Below are 22511 nucleotides of genomic sequence, written 5' to 3'. Positions count from 1 at the left end.
TGTCGAACTGTCAAATTTCGCCCGGGTGAAAAAACACACTAGATCACTGTACAAAAGCGGATGCGCTCGCATCCAGACGGGTTTCTGCAGCCACAAAATTGCCACAGTTTCAACAAGCTGCGGTAAATTGGCTCCGCTGATACTTGCAGACGTTCAAAGTTTAGATTAAACACAACCATAATGTCGTTCGAACAGGTAAAATAACAAAGCGTTTCGGGTGTAAACTTCTTCTATTCATATCATAACGATACAACACTTTTTCCCTCGACAGCAACAGTTTTCGCAACAATCATATCCACCAAACCAACCGGAAAATGCGTCTCCACCTGTTTGGAAACAAATTCAAGACCTGCTGGACGAAAATGCGATCCTCATACAGGCGATCCTGGAGCGTCAGCATAGCGGAAATCCAGATGCGTGCCAGTCGCTTCAGGTTGCATTGCATCGGAACCTCGTCCAATTGGTGAACTTATCCTGTTCTTGATAACAATGCATCCATTTTTCCAACGCAAAATATAAACACAAACGGCTAATTTTCTAAAGAATTTTGTATTTTTCCCTGTCCGTTTATACTCCCTCGTCCAAATGTGTTTAGCGTGCGCTCTCTCTTTCTCACTCTCCATCTCTCAATCCTTATGTCAACGGCGTATGCGTTTTGGCCGATTCGAAACGTAAACAAACACGAATACGTCCCCGCTCCAAAAACTTTCGTCACGATTTTATGATCTACGTTACGCATATTTTATCTGATAAGAGCTGGTAAAACACAAAGCAGCGGTGGTTTTGCAAATGAAGGCGTTACATTTTTGCTGTTGCTAAAAGTCATTACTGCAAATAACAATCACTGCCTCCGGTGTATGCAAGTGTCTGTCTACGAAGGAATGTTTCGTAAACTATTTCCCACAACGAATGTGGTGAAAGTTGTGGCCGCTCAGCAGTGGTGTATCCGTAGAAATGTAAGCTCCACAGTACGGCCACGAATCTGTATCGTAGGTGCGGGTCCAGCCGGCTTCTACGCTGCCCAGTACATACTAAAACATCTGGACAGTTCCGATATTGATATTGTGGAAAAGTTGCCGGTCCCGTTTGGTTTGGTGAGGTAAAATCAAATCGAATGCGCCAATCCGCCAATGTGCTTTAAGGATTATCTGTATGGGTTTCTTTGTCTCTACAGATTCGGTGTAGCACCCGACCATCCGGAGGTTAAAAATGTTATCAACACATTTACCAAAACGGCCGAAAATCCGCGTGTACGATTTCTGGGCAATCTAAGCTTGGGAAAGGATTTCACACTGGAAGAGCTGCGCGAACGATATCATGCTGTGTTGCTTGTAAGCAGTAGTTAGAAATCAAAAAAACCGTTTCTGACTGATAAATTATAATAATTATCTTTCCTTCAGACGTATGGCGCCGAGCGGGACAATACGTTAAACATCCCGAACGAAACCCTGCAGAACGTGCTCTCGGCCCGAGAGTTCGTCGCTTGGTACAATGGGTTGCCCGGTTTCGAGAATCTTAATCCCGACCTGAGCGGAAAATCCTTGACCCTGCTAGGGCAGGGTAATGTGGCCGTTGATGTAGCACGCATCGTACTGGCCAGTGTGGACGAGTTGCAGAAAACTGATATTACAGACTATGCACTGGAAGCACTGTCGAGAAGCCGCATCGAAACGGTCCATCTCGTTGGACGAAGAGGCCCACTGCAGGCGGCCTTCACTATCAAGGAGCTGCGAGAAATGTTAAAGCTGCCCAACTGTGCAACGCGCTGGAGGGCTGATGATTTCGATCGTAAGTAAAAGTTTAATTTAATCGAAACGAAATATGTCTAAACCGTTGTCCTCTTTTTGCCCAACTAGACGTGGAAGAAAGCATACCAAATCTACCTCGACCAAGGAAACGAATCACGGAACTTATGGTGAAAAGTTTAGCAGAACAGGGGCAGAATAAAATTCCACCGACTGGACGCTGCTTTCAACCAACCTTCTTCCGTTCGCCCATTAATTTCATTGGCACCAACGGTAAGGTTGAAGCGGTTGAGTATGTCGTCAATAAGCTTGCGGACGGTAGAGCCATTCCAACCGAACAGCGGGAAACGATAGCGACGGATCTTGTGTGTCGCAGCATCGGATACCGGGCCATCAGTGTGGACACACATATCAACTTTGACGAGCGGAAAGGTTGCGTTCTCAATTCTGGAGGTAATTATCGAAAAAAATCCTTCAAAAAGTGTTCAAATTTTCGATAACAAAACCTTGCCCTTCCTGTACAGGTCGTGTGTTGAAACGAAATCTCACCGGAAGCGACCAAACCATCGACGACATTGAGGACAAGTACGAACCGGGTCTGTACGCATCCGGATGGCTTGCAACAGGCCCAACCGGTGTGATCCTTACGACGATGAATAATTCCTTCGGTGTGGCCGATTTAGTGTGTCGTGATTTTCAAAGCAACACCATCCGTCTCAAAACGTCCCTGCCCGGGCTGGACCTTACCGGCCGCCCGTACGTTAGCTGGAACGGCTGGAAAGCCATCGATGCGGAGGAAGTTAGACTGGGACTAGCGAAAGGAAAGCCACGGGAAAAGCTTACCTGTATCAAGCGTATGCTGCAGATTGCATCTAATGCAAGCGATTAGCGTTCTCAAAGAACTCAAGCGCACAGTTGTTATTATTGCTCGTACCTGGCCCGCTCATGTATTGGTTGTTACCTTCTTTTTTTAAATGTTTTTTTTTCTATCCTTGGGAGTGGATCAATCGGGGTAAAGTTTAACAAATAGAATCATCATCACTCACGGCACCATAACGCTGGTTGGTGAATTTTGTTTTGTTTTGCCAAAAACGTATCACCAGAGTTGTTCCCGTTTTTTCATTTTTCAACACCGTTTCAGATACTTCTTCGCATCCTTGCTATCGTTGCCGAAGGTTTTCCCAAACCTGTGGAAATTGAAATAAAAAAAAAAACAGTAGCACTCATTACCACACTTCGATTCCCGCCGTTCCCTTGGCCTTGTAAGCAAGTCGGGAAAGTCGCGCGCTTACCTAAACATAGCACCGGGCACGTGCCCCTGATAGTTCGGCAGAAGGCCAATCGTTTTGTGGTAGATTTCGTTCACCCTCGCCGACGGTTGCGACGTTCCGGCACCGGCCAACGTGATCGGTTCCCAGTCGGTGCTTCGCCGATGGTTGTAGCTGTTGGTAAAATCACACAGCGCTTTCGACGTTAGCGGTACGTTCGCCTCGCCGAACCGTGGCCATAGGAAGGGTTTGTGGCCAGTGTATCCTGCCAGGAAAAAAAGGAAAATCGTGAGAAAAACACACAAACACAAACTCCTAATTGCTCCACAAACTCGTCGCGTAAGACATCCTCCGGATATGTGTGGTTCGGTACTTCTAGAACTGCTCTCCGGAACTCCCGGAACGCAAAGTGAGCGTTCGATGGTCACGGTAAGAAGTGTAGATTTAAAATGCCGTCACCTACAATAAGCTACCCCTAAACCTCCGGTTTTACGCCCGAAACCCCGAACATAACTGTCATTTGTATCGATCAAACAATCGGGGAAACATTGAGCTTGCATATTGGGGTTTGTATACCTTTGTGCAGTGCAAAACGCAGTCAAAAAGTGCTAAACTAGGCCAATGCTAATCAACTCCGATGCCCGACGCGTCAGCAATGGTTGAAAGTGAAACCGAGAATCGAGTCAGTCGTGGGAAACTCTACTAGGCAAATGCACCAGCAATTAGCGTTAATTTATGTTGGAGAACTGAGTCACTTTTTGTAACAGGGGTGATTCGCCTTGGATCCCCAGTCGCTCCCGGGGGGTGTAATCAAGGCTAACGCCTGAATGCGATAATGCTAAGCAGTTCTTTCAAAAATCTCCATCCTCGGCCCTGCCAGAGTTGTATTACTTCTCTATGATTTTTTAACGACCATTAACGGTTACATCCTTGAGATTCAAAGTTCAAAACATCTATTTATTGGTCACCTAAAAACAAATATTTAACCATCCTAGAAATTTGAATAATGCAAACACCTCAATTTGTTAAGCTAGGAAGAAAATTAACCCTCAAATAATCCAGCCCGTAAGCATGGTTAGCGGTTAGCTATGTACCAGCGTTAGCATTACCTAGTTTGATCCACTTTTCCGGATGATCGTTCGGCAGTGCCATCGGTGGTGTGTCACGGGAAAAGTACGGCAAACCGGGCAGCGGAGGTAAATTTTCCACCGGCACCTCCTTCACTACGCTGAGCGCATCGGGACGCACTAATCGGAGCGGTATCTCGTAGTCATTCAATCGAAGCTGAAAATAAGCACAACAACAAAAATCGGATAACATGATAAGAAAACTTAAAGACGATTTATATCTGGCATCCTCTGGGACGTACCATCCGTTCGCCCAGACTTCCTTTGGAGATGGTTGAAATTGGTTGAGGAACGCGATGGCGCAACCGTTTCAGCTGTGCCCTGGTACGCTGACAGTCTCGCTCAAACTCGGACAATCCTTCGGTCGTGGTGACGGCGTACCGTTTGCCGAACTTGTCCTTCGTACGCGGAATGTAACCCTCGTAACCGGGCATCGGTGTGTGGTGGTAGATCGTATCCCGCTGATCATCGTCCTCCCGGCGCCGATCGTCATCATCCAGCTGGGTAGCTACGGGCTGGCGTTCGAGCTGAACCGAAAAAAAAGCATCGAAGAAAATAATTATGTTTCGCATCAGGCACACCAATCAGAAGCATAAGATATTTTTCTTACCGAATACTCATCGTTTGTTCGATCGGAAAGGATAAGCTTTTCCGAGTGGGCCACCGTCGGATCGATCAGTAGTCGATGCGTGAGAGACGAGTACGTATTACCGATGCGGTACATGTACTGTGGACAATAGCCTGTATAGCTGTAATTTAAAAAATGCATTTTATTCGTTATGTAAATTTTTTTAATCATTTTTAATGGAGACGCCTGGTCAGTTGTAATGGAGACGCCTGGTCACGTGTAATGGAGACGCCTGGTCGTTTTCGGGAATCGTTTTCTGTTTTGCTTTCTCCAAAAAATATCTATTATAAGCATGCATATTTTTAGCTTGTGATTGTGCTCATAAAATACAATTCATACATAAAGATGCAGTCAGCTCGACTGCGTATAAAAACACACATACCATATTTAGTACAAACCCTCCAGCACATAAATTCTATCCATATTATTATTGATTATCGGGCAGGGCCGTCTCATTGAAACACAGCTGAGCCAAATCACACCGGGTTCAAGGTGAAACTGACACCACAAGCCGCAAACAATTCATTGCCAAACAGTAATTCGCACCAAAAGAGTACACAACCCAATGGCTTTTCCTGCACCTTTTCTGGCATTCGTTTTTGCTCTTCTATAGAAACGAATGCTGCGGCTCAATAAATATCAACCCAGTCAAATCAACCACAAACTTTCAATGTCTGTCGGCCTCCTAAAAGCCAGTAAGCACTTTTTTGTTTTGTTTTTCATTGACGCATAGCGTGTCAGTTATAGTCGGCGCTGGCATGAAAATGGCACACCCTACCGACACGCCACAGCGTGGGAAAACCCGATCCCGTACAAACGGTAGGTTGAAAGTGATAGAGAAGCGCAAAAAAAAAGAATAAACAGCAAGCCTCATCCGATGAACTTGGCACAAAAGTGCCACAGAACAGGATCGGTTAACACCTGCTCGCTACTGGTGTAGGAAACGTGCAATGTCACGGTGACACGCTGACATAGACTAGAGTTAATGGAGGGGGGGGGGGGGGGCGAGGTTGTTTATGAGACAGCCATTCCGGTCAAAAGACGCTTCATTCACGGAATGAAATACACTTTTGTAGACAATCAAAAGGCAAATAAGAGAGTCTTTTTTCTCGATCTAATTTAATTGTTTTCTTGCTGATCATGAGCTCTAAGCCAGGCCAGGAGTTTTTTTTTCAGGATATCTAGGATTAGGTAATGGTCGTATTTTAAAGGACATCCAGGACTAGCAATCTTGAAGAGATCCTGAAAAATTCTATTCAAGCCATTTCTGGAGTAAATTGTTGAAGTCCTGCTATTGCTGGTGAACCTAGGATTTGAATTGTTTCCCTCCAGCAAATGGTTAGGAAAAATTCTACTTCATCTTTCACCAGAGCTCAAATGCACCTAAAATATATTTTACTGCAGACTGATCAGAGAGGGAGGCATGATTTGAACATTGCTAGTTCATAACGAATTACTTGTTTTAAACATCTGGACATTTTTTGATGATATAGATTACACTGTATGTGTATGTATACACAACTTCTAGAGATCTCGATCTGCCGATACTAAAGCATCCTTCTTCATTTCTTTCTTGGCCTAACCGTACAGTTCCCCCATAGTCAGCCCTCACTATGGGGGAACGACCCGGATGAGATTTGAACCCCGGTCCTACCCTGTGAAAACCGGCGCTGCTGTCGCATCTACTACCGGTCCGTCCTCAGTATGATTAACCCCAAATAAATTAGCAACACGTCCTGGAAGTTACTCACCCGGGCATGAAGTGTGGCTGAGGTGTTGAAACACGTCCTATATTTGGCAGAGACATCTTCCTGCACTGTTTTAATGCTCTTATTTATCACACTAAAATATTCAAACAACCAATCTAGCTTCGCGCCAATTTTACCCTGAAAGTAAAAAAAGAGAGAGCGAAAAAACAATTAAAGTCAAACACCGTTATTATGCTTGATTTCATTTCCGACACTAGAAAAACTGCATTCCGTATACAAAAGCAATTAACACCCATCAACATAATTGGGTCGTCGTTCAACGTCCTTTTGTAGCGTTTCTTTTTCGTTTTCTTTCCCGCTACTCACTGCAACACGGAACTTCACACCTAGCTAACCCGTTTCGAGGCAACTTTGCACAACCGTCCAACGCGATGTCGGAAATGACTTTAAATTAAGTTCTCTCCTGTTAAAAACAAACACATGGAAACGTGACGGAACACCTTACCTCACCGGACGGGTTTACAACCGGAAAAATGGTCCAAACTTTAAACGTAATTTAACAATCGGAATTTCGCTTCCCCCACAGTTCTGGAACTGAAACTGGACGATTTTTTGGTCGAAAAGCCACGCGAGAGTAAGTAGCACCACTCTACCTACTGAACTGGAAATTCGAGACTAATTGTGCACCCCGAGTATAACGAACGCTTTCTTCGGACGAGATCTCTCCTAGCTACGGTTCTAGCCGTCGAACGCCTGCTGCGTTACGAATTGAGCTACCCCAAAAAAGCACCAATTCCGGACGAACCCTTGGGCACAACTGTTGGACATGGTAGGCTATGCAAGCTTCGATTGCTTTGCGACTGTGAGCTGTTTTGTTTTGCTTCCACCAGAAACCGGTGTACTCAACCTTCACCCTCAACCCCTCCCCCACTTACCGTTCCATCCAGCCCGCGGGGGAAAAACAAAACGGTGGCCTCTGGATGGTCCCAATGTTCATGCAGCACATGGCTGCTCGTTGGCTTCCGATTGTTTGAACGTAACGACTTGTTTAGCATGGAAAAGCGCACTTGAAGTACCATCGAAAGCGGTCCGATCGGGAGGAGTTCCATCACAGTCAAGCGCTAAAAGGAAAGCTCACGACACGCGGCGAGGGTGCATTGCAAAAATGGGCACGAACGCACCGACGACCGGTCTAATAAAATCATCCGCTTTATGTGTTGTGGATGAGTTGCGATTTGCGAATGAGACCGAATGGAGCGAAAATAAAATTGCGTTTGTCTTCTTCGTGCTGGGAAAGGTACTTTTACTGGTCCATAATGGTTTCAGCTTTGAAAACTCAGTTAAGGATCGTAGTACTTAAGCAAAGCGGCCATTTGTCTAGTCCCATATCTGCCGCATTGGAAATCTATCTCGAAACTCTTGCTTTTCTGCACCAAAAAAGGACCTTATATCCTTGCCCTTAGCACGACAAGCGTCTTAATAAACTGAGCTCATTTGAAAAAGGGAAAAGTGTCTCTGTCTCTCTCTCTCTCTCTCACACACATCGCATTTGAATGTCTGAGCAACATCACAACGAACACAGTAACACACAAATCAACCAGACCAGCTGATGTCCTGATGAGCTGTCCGTGAAACGGAAGAAGGCTCCCAAAACTGCAGTGGAAGGACGCGCCAGTTCATAAATTGTCAATCATTCTGCAACTGCTCTTTCGCGACGGGACAGGGGCGAACAAACTCAAGCGAAGTCGTCGTGATTTATCGATTTACCACCAAGTGCTCTCGACCCTTAATCAATTGGCCCATTGAAAGCAGGACTGTGAGGAGCTTGTTTTTTTTTTCGTTGCTTTTCCTGTTTTAACGCTCAACTAGCATGCACACCGGGAGGCTCAAAGCTGATCGACAAAGTATCAACAAACGATTGTCAACCGATGGATGGATAATGTTTAAATTGCTTTGATTCGTACAAAGAGTTGCTTCATTCAAAAAATGAAGTAAATAAGAGCATGATTTACTGCACAAAATGACTCTGCATATCTTAGCTATCCATCTGAATCGAGCCGTTTATCTTTGGACCAAATTTAATGGCAGTTTGAGCTGTGTTGGAGTTATCTATCAAGACAACTTCGGGAATCTTCCATTCACCCGATCACATATTCACGATCGTAGAAGTTGGATTTCGTGGGGAATTTCCTAATCGACGGGCAAAACTGATTCAAATCTTACACAAGGGGCGTTTTGCTTCTGGAGAACGTCTAGAATATTGAATAGGACCCATGTGGTACTCTGGTAATACCTTAAAATATACCAGAGGTTCTTGAGGAAAAATAAAGAGTCTCTTGGATCAAACCAGACCAGAGCATCCGTCCATATGATGGAAAGGATTGTGTACAAGATGGACGTTGTTTTATACAATTTCCAACCGAAGTTCCCCATATCTTGAAGATTATATTTTGAGACAATCAGACAATACAATTAATTAGAATTAATTAAAGAATGCACTGATCGCAAAACACTCTACAGAGTTAGAACATTGGAGCAAATTTGTTTTAAGACCTCTCGGAAAGAAGTGATATTATTTATATACACAATTCCTTAACGCAGGATCCACCAAATGTTTAATCCCGTTGAGTAGTCATTTATTCCTTTTGCTGTATCCAGCCGGAACGAATATCCTTGATGTCAGTCAGCTGTTTGGGTAATTAAAATGTGTCTTATTTTTAGATTAAAATGTATTGTCTCACATAAAGCTGCCTTTCGCCCTAACGACCGGATATCGGAGGACGCTTGTTCAAGGTCGTTTTACGAAACCGAAAACACAGCTTATGTTGGTAGATTGTACCCCTATTGTGACAAACAAAACATCAAACAAAGATAACAGACGTCAAAGAAAGAAATAATTTAATCCACAAATAAAACAAGTTCGCTCCTGAACCTACTTCCTATAGCCCAGTCGAGTACCACATTCAAATCGTGAGCAATTAATTTATTTGCCTCTGGAGACTTTTTGCGTCTGGTATGCCGTTGGGAATAGACATAAAGTTGAACGGATTTCCTAACGCAAGATAAATTAGTACAATTGCCTATGATTGTATCTTGGTCGAGGAAGTCTGAGTAACCATTTACTAGAACGTCATAATGTGCTAATTAGTTAAAGCATGCCCGCAACGCGTCGTTGCACACTGCACTTCAACTATTTCTTCTACTTCAAAAGCTTAACTTTGATGACTAATGATGGATTATACGAAATCTCGAAGATGACCCGTCCGGAAGGTACCTCTGGATTCCAAGATTCCCGGACGAACACATTCGGGTGACAGGTATGTACGGGCAAAAAGGAAATGAATCACATGGTCCAATGCCGGCGGCGGTTGCGTCTATGCTGACAGCGAAGGTGTGAATCGAACGATCGGTCGAGATCAAATAAATACACGATCAGGTCCACAGCACGGAGTCAGTCTTGCGCCGAAGTTTCGATAGTGAAGGAAGCAGAAAACAGAGTGTTTGTGTTGCGAAAATCGATTGACCGTGTTTGGTGATTTAAAGCAAAATGGTTTATAAAGTTGAAGTGAGTTGATGCTCGCGATAGTGTGATAATTGCTGATCGATTTGTGTTAACTTTACTGATGTGAAATTCTTTTCTATTGCTACAGATCACACTTTTGGTGTGTGCTTTTGCTACCGTACTAAGTGTAGTTCACAGTGCACCGAATCCACTCAGCGGGGACATAGCATCACCACAAGGACATGGTGATCCTTTATCAGCAACATATCTTCCACCTAATTCTTTGACAAAACATTCGAACGAACCCGAACGACTTGTGCCGCCAAATGTGCATGCAGCAAATGAAAATCCACAGAATCAAAGGCCACGTACGAAACGGGCCTTAATCTTCCGGCCGTTATTCGTCTATCGACAGCAGGAGATTAAGAAGCAAAAACTAAAAGAAATGCGTGAACAAAAGCAACGGCAGCAACAGATGCAGCAGCAGCAACAACAGCAGCAGTCGGCAGCCTCTGCAGCTTGTCAACAACATCACCACGCCACCAGAAAGCCCGTGAGATATTATGCACAGGCGTATCCGTACCAGCGGTGGTACTAAAAGTCAATAATTTGACCGTATGCGAAAATCATGACTAACGAGAATCTCATTATCATGCCCATATCAAACCGCAGCGACTACTCCGGGGCAGATAAGATGATTGTGTTTACTATTTATGTATGAGTGCATTCTACTGCAGTTGTAATTTATTTATTCAATAAAACATGATGTTAACAATTTTATACATTTTTTTAAATGTTGTTGTAATGTTGGGTGGAAGTTTAGGAGCAAAAATGGGCCAGGTCTACTTTGCCGTAAATTGGGCATAACAGGATGTCGAAGTATTTCAAATTTGAATTTGCCACGTGCGTCAGTGAATGATGAGGTACATCTGACAACAAGGTTTCTTGGTAGTTGAAGACCCCTAGACAAAAATCACTTTAAGTATATCGGGCTTCTTGGACAACAAGGCCTCTCTTGTCAATTAGGGCTATTTTGACTCCGAAAACTCTAGGTTTGGTTGAACGAACCTTTGAACCAATTGGCAGATGACGTCTCTTGGCTGATGTGGCCTTTTTCCCTTTGTTAGACGAAGTCTCTTAGTAGTTGAAGATTGGACCACGAAGCTTTTTCCGAATAAGACGAACATTTGCAAAAGTTTGGATCATGTGACCCTTTCAACTATGAGCTCTCTTAGTTAGATGAGGTCTGCCGGAAGCAATCAAATTCCCCTTCCACGACATACTCCCGTAGAGGAACGTAGAGTAATGTAAGGACCCTTGGACGACGAGACCTCCTAGCATACGAGAAAGCTGACGGAGGTTTCCTCCTTTCTACACGCCACTGATTTCGATGAATAGCTGAAGCTAACTTGTTCATGCACATAAATGCAATATGATCACAAAAAGAGCTTTTTCCTGGATATATACTAATTTCAAATTAAATTATTTTGTTCGTGCTTACATCGACCACTGTGCGATCCGAAACGGTTCTGTCTCTCGCAGCACTTGCTGAATCAACTGTGGTAATGTAAAAATGTCAACAATCGTTTGACAGCTGTCTCGTGCACTGTGTTTTGTTGCGTGATTTCTTTCTGCACCCGTTGAATTCCACAATTTGTTAAGGTATTTTTTACTGAAAGTACCGGGGAAAACTTAACACAAACCACGCAACAAAAATGCTATCACGAGCGTGTAGACTTGTGTCAAAAAATTCCCTAAACAGAAGAGTTGTTTGTGTGCAGGTAAGCATAACAATCCTCAACCAAGCCGGCCATTCGAACCTTCGATACAACCACATTGTTTTTTTCCTTCTTTGCCTCAGGAAGCATTAGCGGCAAACGCATGCTACCAACCGCGATCGCGAGATTATCACATTGCGTGCGGAAATGGGTTGCATGGGACAGCTATTAAACCGTCCACGCTGTTAAACACAAGATTCTCCACAGTCAAACCGATTACGGCGGCTGTGTTGGTGAGAAACCTCAGCACAGGAGATGGTGATAAAACGGACCTGCTGAACACCATCCCGGAACCACCGGCGATTCCGCAAGCTGGTGCTCCGGAAATTGCTGACATAGTAGCCGGTGCTGAACCAGCGTTTGCTACACTTGGGTTGGGTGGATGGACACCGGTCGGAATTGTGCAAAATTGTATGGAATTCCTGCACGTCGGGCTTGACCTACCGTGGTGGGGTTGTATAGCCATCGGAACGGTGGTCGTAAGAACGCTGCTGTTCCCGCTCGTCATTGCGTCACAGCGCAATGCGGCCAAAATGAACAATCACATGCCGCAGCTGCAGGTGCTACAGATGAAAATGACAGAAGCACGCCAGGCGGGGAATGCTATCGATTCGGCCCGTTACGGTCAGGAGATGGTTCTGTTCATGAAGGAGAAAAAGCTAAACCCACTGAAAAACATGCTCGTACCGCTGGCTCAGGCCCCCATTTTCATTTCCTTCTTCATGGGACTGCGCGAAATGGCTAACACGCCGGTCGAATCTATGCGCGATGGTGGATTGTTTTGGTTTACGGATTTAACGATCTGCGATCAGTTTTACGCGCTGCCGGTCATTACCAGTCTTACCCTGTTCGCGACAATCGAGCTGGGTACGGACAGTGCCCGGATGTCGGCAGCAAACATGCAAACGGCCAAGTACATCCTTCGCGCTTTGCCGTTGTTCATCTTTCCGTTTACGATTAACTTCCCGGGAGCGATCCTGTGCTACTGGGCGTGCAGTAATTTCTTCTCCCTGCTGCAGGTCGGCTTCCTGCGGATACCGAAAGTGCGCGATTTCTTCAAAATCGATCGCATCGTTACACACAGACCGGAAACGCTCCCGATTAAGAAGAAGGGATTTACCGAGGGCATCAAGGAATGTAAGGAATCCTGTGTGATATAAGCTAAAAGTGAAAATATGTTTACTAACTTACTTGCGTCTATTTTTTGCAGCCTGGACAAACATGAAAATAAGCAAAGAGCTGGAAGAGCGTGCCCGGGTTGATGAGATTCGCTTCCAAAAGGCCGGCAAAGGACCGCTGGTGAAGACGTACAAATACGATCCTACTGCACCACGACCAGGAACAGCATCCAATGCGGTTAAAGCCAAGAAACGGTAATGTAAAACCCTCGCCCGACCGCATCCAGATCAGCTCCAACACAACTACTACCAACCGTACCAGTGGAGTGTAAAACCAAACCTTTTACAGTAGCTGCAATAAAATCGAGACCTTAGAACGGAATCCTCGGCGCTGAGCTTCGGTTTATTTCAAGGGCGTTCCGATACACTGATTAATTACTTCCATCAGATGGGTGTTTTCCAGTGCGGCCGCCACACGCTCCTTGTCGGTCAGCTGCTTGTTGACGGAGTGCTCGGACGCGTGCGTGCCCGGATTTATCTCCACCGACACTTTAAATCGAGGAGGCAACGCTCGCAGCAGCTTCACGCGAATCGATAAACCGATCAGCGTTGCCATGCTACAGTGTGGGATCGTCGGTGTGAACAGTATGCTGACGGTATTTTTATCGTTATTAACGGTGATAAGGCTCTGTTCCAGCACGTGCAGTTCCTCGAGCGTGAGTGGATGTTCCGGATCGTTGATATTGCGGATCAGATCTGTAGAACAAAACGACGGGAGCAATAGAAAAAGTCCACGGCTCTAGTCCAGCTTTCGCCGCAGTACATACCGAAAATTTCCCGCTCGTCGAACGGATCCACCACATCCTCGTCCTCATCGTCCTTCGTAAGCTTTCGATCTTCGCACTTTTTGTACACATTTGGATTAATATTTTCCAACTCCGTCATTTTCGGTCGATCGGTACGGTACAGTTCCACCAAAACAAACTTTACTGCGCTGTAGCTGTCCAGATCGCACGAACCGGTTCAAAACGGTTGGTGTTTTGCTGTCACCGTTGACAGATCTCAACCGGCTGTCAAACGGCACGACTCGACGCAAATCGCCTGTGGTAATCAAATCCGCAATTCATTGTACGTTCTTCACCAAGCAAGGCTTTAACCGTGTTTTGATACAGCATTCTGCCCGGTTTTGTTAGCGAATAACGATATTCTCGATAGTGATTGACCATGTCGTCCCGATACGATCGCGCCATTACCGTCTTCTCGCCTGACGGTCATCTGCTCCAGGTGGAGTACGCCCAGGAAGCGGTTCGCAAGGGCTCGACCGCAATCGGTGTGCGCGGTAAGGATGTTGTGGTGCTTGGCGTGGAAAAGAAATCGGTCGCCAAACTGCAGGAAGAGCGCACCGTCCGGAAGATCTGTCTGCTCGATCATCACGTCGTGATGGCTTTCGCGGGCCTAACAGCGGACGCCCGCGTGCTGATCAACCGGGCCCAGGTACAGTGCCAGTCACACAAACTCTCGGAGGAGGATCCCGTTACGCTGGAGTACATCACCCGGTACATTGCCGAGCTGAAGCAGAAACACACGCAAAGCAACGGGCGCCGTCCGTTCGGCATTTCCTGCCTGATCGGTGGCTTCGACTACGACGGTGTGCCGCATCTCTACAAAACCGAACCGTCCGGCGTGTACTGCGAGTGGAAGGCAAATGCGACGGGCCGGTCGGCCAAGACGGTACGCGAGTTTCTCGAGGAGCACTACTCGCCGGCCGCAGTCAGTACGGAGGAGGGTACGATCACGCTCGCCATCCGGGCACTGCTCGAGGTGGTACAGTCCGGACAGAAGAGCCTGGAGGTGGCGGTGATGAGGCGCGACGAACCGATGAAGATGCTGGACGCGCAAACGATCGAGGAGTACGTGAAAAAGATCGAGCTAGCGAAGGAGGAGGAGGCGGAGAAGAAGAAGGCGAAGAAGTGATTCGTCCCCGCGGTTTCGCGGTATCTTTTTTTTCTTACGTCTAATTTCGCGCAGGACTTTAAGTACGAGGGCCAAGTCTGTTGTGGTGGTTGATATAAAATATTGCATTGTAATCACTACTGAATACACTTGCTGATCATAATGATGATGATGGTTCGTTGCTTTTAGTTCGCGCCCAGCTGGATTCCGAAACATGTTTGAAGATCGCGTCCTTTGTTAGTTGTTAGTTTAAGCAAAAATAGGTAAATATTGTTTAAAAGTTTCTTCAACAATTGGACAATGCTTAAGGAAGGAATGAACCTCGCCAATATCCAAAGTGTGATGGCCGTAGAGAACTAAGAACACTAATCGATGTCGATGGGATTTTTTTAAAAGTAGATATTGGTTGATCCCTCACAATGCTATTCTCTCTAACAACGAATCGCTCAATTTCATATAACTCTGTTACATTGTCTTTCAGCAAGGAGACCATTCCCCGGTTACTACAAGATCACCATCCCTGGGTAAATCTTCGGGAGGATGGATGGATCAATAAGCTTATCGGTCATTACCGACTACCGCTAATAAGTCTCCTGTAGCTACATTCTTTCAGGTCGGAACGACCGAGTAAGCGCACCGGAATCCTTCGACCCGTGGGTGCAACGAATCTGAGTCGACCCGTAGCGATTTCGGGACGGCTCATGGATTAGACCGAACTCGTCGAACTCACCAGGATATAGGAACGAACTCACCTCCAGGTTGATCCGTGAAAAGAGTCAAACAAATATCTCGCACAACGTCCTCAGGAAGAGTCCGCAAGCCCTCGGGAAGCGCAACTGGATTTTGTCGCTTGATTTGTTTACGGTTATCACGATATCCTTATCGTCCTTTTCTCAGTCCAGGGTTACCACAGTCTACAACCGCCTTCATCAAACCAAACCGGCTATGTATCTTCATCTCGTTGACCCGTTCCAATCTAGAGTTCTCATACAGATGCCGGCTTTCGGATCGAGCTATCGGATAAACATTCACCAAATAAGTAAAGCCGATATCAGCTAAACACCAACATCAACCGTTCAGATCCTCATTAAAAGCTTAACTCAAAAGCTCATGAGCACGTGTTTGGTAAAAAATGCATACAAAATAAAAAAAAGCTGCTTTATTTCCTCTTAAAATTATGCAAACATATCTTCCTGATCAGTCAGCGTATAAATGCAGTTGTAATTCCGGGTGTTTTGCAATCGGGCCCTCAGGAAAAGCTGCCTTTCAACCCCACACATTCGGTACGAAAAGCTTTTTCTTTCTCGGTCGTTGCGTTGTCGTTGGTGGTGGTGATGATGGTTGTGCAGAATCTTGTCGTCTAAAACGAGGAGAAAGGGGAGGTTTTCATCTAGCTTTTTTGGTTCCTTCGAATGGCGAGGAGCTTTTTGCTACCTGTTATAGTAGTAGTTGGCACCGTCGTTTCGATTCATCATACCACTACCAACGCCACTCGCGGGGTAACGATAAACCGGGCGGTGAGGCTGGAGGAAGTTTAAATAACTCCAGCCAGTAGATGGTTCGTTCCAACGACTTTGAGGCCCCGATCCGGCCCGATTAGCTTCAGGCCGCCCTGGCGCACGGTAATAGGTGGGATTTCCCCGATCAACGGCTACGTGCTGAGGATTTAGAGCAGCGGATGGACCATTCCCAATGATTGATTGTTCATAGGGACTGTAGTTGTTTCTATAGGCTCTGTTGTTAAAATCAAAGTATTAGTTTTCCTCTCTATAGCGAATCATTTGCAGCAAACAACGCACGTACCGCATCCAAGAATCCGATCTGTAGAAAGATGGCGATACCGGATAATAGAGCTGCTTTTGGTTTGCCACGACACCACCGAGCCACCGGAACGTGACCCAGCAGTACAGCACGGTCCACGCTAGCGATCCCACCACACCACGATGTTTCCATCCCGAAGCCATATTCTAAACTGTCCCTGAAATGGACCAATTGCACCTACTTTTGAACTTTTCTTTTTGGGCCCCCCCTCCTTTGCGCCCATTCCACACGGCGGGTACATGAACCTGACCGAGGCACTTGCTACCCCGTTTCGCAAGGTGTAGATGTTGATGGAATGTATTAGCACCTTCCGGAGCAGGAAACGATCACCTTCTGGCGTGGAATGGGAGTAAGCCTCCCACCCCAGCCCTCCACCCCCCAAAAACGGAAGGGTGCTAAATGTTTGCGCGAAAAACACTACACGCTAGACTATTTACGCCAGAATGCTCGATCAGGGCTTACTCACACGCTGCAGTTTAGACAGCAGCAAGTTATGCACTTGCGTTCTATGCGGGTAAATAAGACCCACTTCAAGGCGCCGTGTAATGGTGGCTCGTGAAATCTGGCTCGTAGAGAAAGCGAATGTGTGAACCGTTTCACACAAATCCCTGGGCGTGTGACCTGGAAACCCCGGATGAACTTGAACATGGTCCCTCGCAGACCGGTCGGTGAGGCTATTTTTAAAAGCAATTCCATAAGCCAGCTTCTGGATTTCAGAACCCCCCAGCTTCGATCAGCAGCTGGAACGCATTTTAACCGAAGGGTGTAAAAATCGGAACCTTCCTTCTAATTGTTAAAACGATTGTTCTAATTGTTAAACTTCTAATAAAAACGAGTTTCCGAATTCCAGTTTTAGACGAACATCATGGAAAGTCGGACATGGGGCGGACGTGGGGTTTTCCTAGCATGTACACTCAAAGAAAAAAACCACATCCCCGTTCCTTTTTTTATAAATAGGTATAGTACAATTTTATTTTCCTTACTTTGCTAACATTTATCACAACAACTGCTCCAGGCACCAGGGAGGAAACACTACCGGAACACTCTTTTCTACCGGACGCGTTGCTTCTTGATCTGCTGCTGTCGGTATACGAACAGTGGACGGAAGATGATGGCACGTTTGGTTCGACTGTGTGAGCCGTTGGAGGGAACTTCATCGGCACTTTGTTCCAACGGAAGCACGTGCAAGCTTGACTCCACCACCGGATTGTTCCCGACCGTTGGTGCACATTCGACTGCTAACAGTCGGCTGCACGCTGTAAGTAGCAGCACAAATATGGCCACCTGTGAGATCTGCAAAAAGGAAGTAGCATATTAATTACTCACTCATTTCACGGATTGACTCACTCACTACCTTTAGCTTGCTCTTCATCGTTCTTTACTTTCTTTTACTTCCGACCAGAAATTCACAAAAAAAAACATAGTCCACGTGTCCACGTAACACAAGCAACAGCTCGTCCGCACTACGGCTCTGCACAGCTTCAACTGATGGTGGTTCCGAAACAAAGCATAGTAATTTATACTTCGTGCGTCGCGATCGTCTTCAAAAGCGATCGCGATCAGTTAGCACCTTTTTGCTGATGCTGTTGTTGTTGTTGTCCGTATTACAGTTTTCGCTGGATACGGTTGGTTGGTACGAATCAATCCAAATCCGAACGACCAACCCTGCTGCGACAGTGGCTATACGTAATTGGTTGGATGTTTCAATCCCGGACCGTATTGAGTCAGCAGAGCAGATGGTGTGCGGGCTTAAGCTATGTGTCATGGGTGCTATTTTTAGAGCTAACACTAACGAAGGGCACGCGAAAGCTCGCAGCATAGCGTGCTGGATGATGATGGGGCGATTATTCACCAATGGTATGGTATATCCGGCTATTTGCAAATGCAAATGTTATTGCCCAATATATCCTTTGGATTCTGCTACTTACCGGCACCAGGCGCCTCCATTGGCTAAGAGATTTCTCGCTACCCATCGTAAATACCACCTGTAGCAGGCAGACTCACTGAAGAGCTGGTCCTTGAAGTGGCCCAGAAGCGCCAGTCTTTTGAGGGAGCTTACACGACAACACGATCCCTTCCAGCTTCCCGAGCCCTTCAAACCTGCATGACCATGGCACACTCGCCAGCGTGAAGTTGTTTAACACATATTCTTTGCCACACATTGCTAGCTGCACCGAACAAACATCTGTCTGTGTCCTTGTACCGGCGAATGCTGACAATCCATTCCGTCATGGAATGGCACCCTACATGGTGCGGCTGGAGGTAATTTGCATCTCATCATAACCATAATAACATAGAGCAACAAGATTCACACAAGGCAGTTTGCCGTTTCTCATGAATCAAGGGTTTAAAGTTGACTGTCAGCGTTCCTATAGCCTCCCCAGAGTTCAGATAAAAATCTACAAACCTACGAACTCCACTACAGGTTGGGGTAGGACTACAGGTTGAATTTCTCCTTGTATGTCCTTGAAACTCATGTATAGCACGATATCCACAGGAAAAACAGATGACTTTTCTATAAACCGTTAAATGCCACCACGCAAGACCTACCTTTAGGGCAGCATCCTCAAGATTGGCCGGTAAAATGTAGTGATCTGTGAGGTCAAGAAGTGCTCTAATGTCTTCTAACGAGTCACCGCTGTATGAACTCTCTCGTGACGCACCTCCTGAAGAGGAACGTATCGGGTAGCGAGAAATCTTCGCACGGACAGATTTTATCAAGTTTAGCGAACTCGTTACTCCTGAATCTCCGCTTCCCGACCGTTTAGGACCGTTCCGTAGAGATACTTTAGGGCGTTAAACTGTGACCAAAATGACACGGTTGGCTATCTGCCAGGGTGTGTCTTACGGGCGTGCAGTATACTAGCAATAGCCGCTTCTTTAGCATACATAAGTTAATCTATTCGCAAAGTCTTCATGGGTTAACTACCACATCTTCTCATTTCTTTCACATATTTCACAAACAGCGTCCGCTGGGACCACGATCTAGAAACTATACGACGCAATGAGCTCTTTTACAATCCCGGCCAAACTAACCAGACTTGCAAGAAAGGCAATGGCCAACATCACAAGCCAGGTGAAGGTGGATAGAAAACTCTTAGGGCTCTGCGTCAGGGAGATGGACTTGCCTGGCTTATTTTCAATCTGGCGCTAGAGTAAGCCATCCGTGATTCGGAGATGGAAGCTTTCGGGGACCTTCTTCTAATAGTCAATCCAGATCCTGGCATACGCTGATGTCATAGACAGACACCTTTGGTTTGAGGCTCTCCGACGTAGCAGAAGCTTATCAAAGGATCGAGCGTGCGGCACAGAACATCCTCGGGTTGGAGATTACCACCGGCAAACACCAAAAAGGGACGATCCTTTTTGCACCACCAGCGGACATTCATATTACCCTGTACTCGCATAGCCTTTGAGACATGGACTCTGTCCAAGACTGCCGGAAACCTCTTAGTCGCTTTCGAAAAGAATGGAAAGGAAGATATTCAGAGGGATTGTTGGCCCCGTATGTGTGGAAGGACAATGGAGGAGCCGTTAAAATGACGAGCTCTATGAGCTGTACGATGATCTCACCACCGTGCAGCGAATTAGACGCGCCAGGCTACGGTGGACTAGTCATGTCATGAGAATTATCACCGGAAAACCCAACTCGTGAAGTCCTTTTACGCCGTCCACACGAACCAAGGTGGCGTGATAGGCCCAAACTGAGATGGAGTGATGTCGTTGATGCGTCCGCCAGAACGGCCGGAATAATCGATCGACAGACGACGGCGCTGCACCGTAAGTGGTATCGAGGAGACGTGTTCGGGCAGTCCATTTCTTTCGTCGAGTGATGTGCATTCAAACAGATTCCGCTCGGACCGGGGGCCGCCTTGGGCCTTTCACGTATTTAAGGGCGTACTATATATTTATATATATTTATTGCAGAATGCTAGCGGATTTGATTTTTGTTTTTGTCAACGCATTGCTTCCTCGCTTTGGTGCAGAGCATTGTATCAAGAGTGTGATGCTTTACGGTTGTACGGCTTCTTTTTTTTTCTTCGGGCTTCTGGTTTCTGCACTTTTGTTTGCTCATTTGTATGCCGTGATGCGCGCGCGATACGATTGCAAAAAAATATTTCTTCATCTGTTTTTTCTGAGTTTGCTTAAGGTTCACGTGACCCTTAAGGAGCCTTCAATATCATGACGAAAGGTACACATTTCTTCTTCAACGTTCTGCTGCTTTGAATGCGATGCGGTTTATGCGCTATGCTGCCGAAGCGACTAGTGTCTTGCCACAAGAACCGATTTCCCTTACTTTTATCTGAAACACTCGCGCACGAAAGCATCCAACGATGACGCGCGGCGACTTACGCATGTAGCAGCGCAAAGCAAACCGGAAGCAAAACGTGGGCAGTGCTGCTGTTTGCTGTTTCGTTTCGGCAAACTCAATCGTGAAGGATATCGCGTCAATTGCACATACTCACACACACACACACACAATCCATTCTCTTTTTCACATATCCTTTTGTTTTCAGCATTAATTTAAACGACGTTGCGCTCTAGCATGCGCGTGTGTGTGTGTCCGTTTGCTTTCGTTTCATTATCTTCCTGCCTAAGAGTGTGATTTTGTTATGCTCTATTTTATAATCGTTCGTATAAATAAAACTCATAAATATCTCTCTAGCTTTATAACGAGCGCTTTCCTATTTCCGTTTGCCTTTTTTCTCCCTCACCTACACTCTCTATCTCTCTCGCTCTCTCTCGTTTGCTGTCTATAGTTGTACCCACATAATAGTCCACGTGTCCACTATTTGTAAAATCTACAACTAGTTGCAATTAAGGCTAGCTCTGAATTTTCAGTTTTAAATCTGGGTTGTTTGCTCAATCCATATCTAGAAAGTTCGCGTGTGTGTGTTTGTATCGTCGGGTTCGCTTTTGTTGTGTGTGTGAGTGTTTTTGCTCGTTATCGGGATGTAATAATGTTGATTGGTTCCATACCGATGCTAGCCTAACATAAATGCATTAGAATCCAGCCACAGTTGCACCGTGCACCACGTACGCCACAAACAAACACACACACACACACACATGTTTTATTTCGTTTTTTTTCTGTTACGACGATCTATAGGCCAATTTGAAGCTGCGAAGCGAATGATCATCATTGATTGCCCCTATCGGTTGGCAAAGTTGGGAAATTCACTCAAGATCGTGGATTAATATGTGTTTGTTTGCTGTTTTGATTCAACCAATTTAAATTATAAATAACAAAAACACACGAAAATCTAACGTTTACCAGTCGTCTCAATCGTCAAGCTAAATTTAAAGGGTCGCATTAAATTTCGCAAGGTAATACACGGCGCCAGCCAGCAAGAAGAAGAAGCAGAAGATACCTACGCGCGACGTAACGCACTGTAACGCTTTGTTACATGGTCAATAAGGATAATAATATTAATCATAATAGTTACGATAGTATGAACGCGACAGCGTCCCTTGCAAGTGCACCAGAGTCCACATTAAACGATGGAAACGGAAAAATAAAACAAACAAACAAAACAAAACAAAGTAACACTACTAGAGACCAGGTTGCTGGTGATACAAAATATAGCGCCATTAGCACACCAGATTGCTTGGTGTTTCTGGAGTCTCTTCCGTTTTGCCCGGCAAGGAAGATAATCAGAAAAGTCGTTTTAGCATTTTGGGGTGCGTTTTTTTGAATGCGTTTGCGTCGGCTGGTGGCAATGCGCTTTAAAACAGACGCGCACGTCGTTTCATGTCATTGCGCTTCCACTGGGGCATACGGTAAAACTCGGGCCGCGTACATTGTAGGATCGCTTCAAACTCCACATCCGATAGGTGACGCTGAAAAACAGAAAGAAAAGG

At 45.8% G+C, this 22511-nt stretch overlaps 7 protein-coding genes across 25 annotated transcripts in view; 4 read left to right on the top strand and 3 right to left on the bottom strand.

The window, feature by feature from the left end:
* The first annotated feature begins 22 nt into the window (after positions 1 to 22).
* Positions 23 to 2979, top strand: LOC118509931 (NADPH:adrenodoxin oxidoreductase, mitochondrial). 2 transcript variants are annotated; one of them, XM_036051261.1, is made up of 6 exons: positions 23 to 195; positions 272 to 1099; positions 1175 to 1331; positions 1401 to 1788; positions 1857 to 2198; positions 2270 to 2979. In XM_036051261.1, exons 2-6 carry the CDS (start codon positions 858 to 860, stop codon positions 2632 to 2634), a joined length of 1494 nt encoding a protein of 497 aa, XP_035907154.1. In that variant the 5' UTR covers positions 23 to 195; positions 272 to 857; the 3' UTR covers positions 2635 to 2979. The 2 variants fall into 2 exon arrangements, with proteins under 2 accessions (XP_035907154.1, XP_035907153.1); XM_036051260.1 differs by having other exon boundaries at positions 25 to 195; positions 278 to 1099; positions 2270 to 2801.
* LOC118509934 (UPF0605 protein CG18335-like) lies at positions 2733 to 7291 on the bottom strand. 2 transcript variants are annotated; one of them, XM_036051264.1, is made up of 7 exons: positions 6983 to 7291; positions 6520 to 6654; positions 4751 to 4889; positions 4383 to 4667; positions 4123 to 4297; positions 3038 to 3278; positions 2733 to 2932 (listed from the first exon to the last, which is right to left on the bottom strand). In XM_036051264.1, exons 2-7 carry the CDS (start codon positions 6573 to 6575, stop codon positions 2872 to 2874), a joined length of 957 nt encoding a protein of 318 aa, XP_035907157.1. In that variant the 5' UTR covers positions 6576 to 6654; positions 6983 to 7291; the 3' UTR covers positions 2733 to 2871. The 2 variants fall into 2 exon arrangements, with proteins under 2 accessions (XP_035907157.1, XP_035907158.1); XM_036051265.1 differs by lacking the exons at positions 6520 to 6654; positions 6983 to 7291 and adding an exon at positions 5151 to 5669.
* Positions 7292 to 9928: 2637 nt separating this feature from the next.
* On the top strand, positions 9929 to 10761 carry LOC118509928 (BMP-2-inducible protein kinase-like). Its single transcript, XM_036051258.1, has 2 exons — positions 9929 to 10042; positions 10128 to 10761. The coding sequence occupies exons 1-2, from the start codon at positions 10025 to 10027 to the stop codon at positions 10575 to 10577; spliced, it is 468 nt and encodes a 155-aa protein (XP_035907151.1). The 5' UTR covers positions 9929 to 10024; the 3' UTR covers positions 10578 to 10761.
* A 774-nt stretch (positions 10762 to 11535) lies between these two features.
* On the top strand, positions 11536 to 13257 carry LOC118509925 (mitochondrial inner membrane protein OXA1L). The gene is made up of 3 exons (XM_036051254.1): positions 11536 to 11760; positions 11841 to 12894; positions 12968 to 13257. The coding sequence occupies exons 1-3, from the start codon at positions 11695 to 11697 to the stop codon at positions 13132 to 13134; spliced, it is 1287 nt and encodes a 428-aa protein (XP_035907147.1). The 5' UTR covers positions 11536 to 11694; the 3' UTR covers positions 13135 to 13257.
* Positions 13247 to 13915, bottom strand: LOC118509927 (MIP18 family protein galla-2). Its single transcript, XM_036051256.1, has 2 exons — positions 13703 to 13915; positions 13247 to 13631 (listed from the first exon to the last, which is right to left on the bottom strand). The coding sequence occupies exons 1-2, from the start codon at positions 13818 to 13820 to the stop codon at positions 13279 to 13281; spliced, it is 471 nt and encodes a 156-aa protein (XP_035907149.1). The 5' UTR covers positions 13821 to 13915; the 3' UTR covers positions 13247 to 13278.
* On the top strand, positions 13915 to 14997 carry LOC118509926 (proteasome subunit alpha type-7-1). The gene has a single exon (XM_036051255.1). It carries the CDS (start codon positions 14100 to 14102, stop codon positions 14847 to 14849), a length of 750 nt encoding a protein of 249 aa, XP_035907148.1. The 5' UTR covers positions 13915 to 14099; the 3' UTR covers positions 14850 to 14997.
* Positions 14998 to 20537: 5540 nt separating this feature from the next.
* The window catches only part of LOC118509922 (actin-binding LIM protein 2), a 39661-nt gene continuing 37687 nt past the window's right edge, over positions 20538 to 22511 (bottom strand). For all 17 annotated transcript variants that reach the window (XR_004905950.1, XR_004905951.1, XM_036051241.1 and 14 more), the window contains one exon: positions 20538 to 22490. Coding sequence is in view for 15 of the 17 variants with exons in the window: in XM_036051241.1 (XP_035907134.1) it covers positions 22377 to 22490 (114 nt within the window). In the remaining 2 variants the exon portion in view is untranslated. The remainder of the gene's footprint in view (positions 22491 to 22511) is intronic.

The sequence above is a fragment of the Anopheles stephensi genome, chromosome 3 (assembly GCF_013141755.1).
Source record: "Anopheles stephensi strain Indian chromosome 3, UCI_ANSTEP_V1.0, whole genome shotgun sequence".
NCBI lineage: Eukaryota > Metazoa > Arthropoda > Insecta > Diptera > Culicidae > Anopheles > Anopheles stephensi.
Note: the sequence above shows the minus strand (reverse complement) of the source record. Positions and strands in the feature narration are given on the sequence as shown.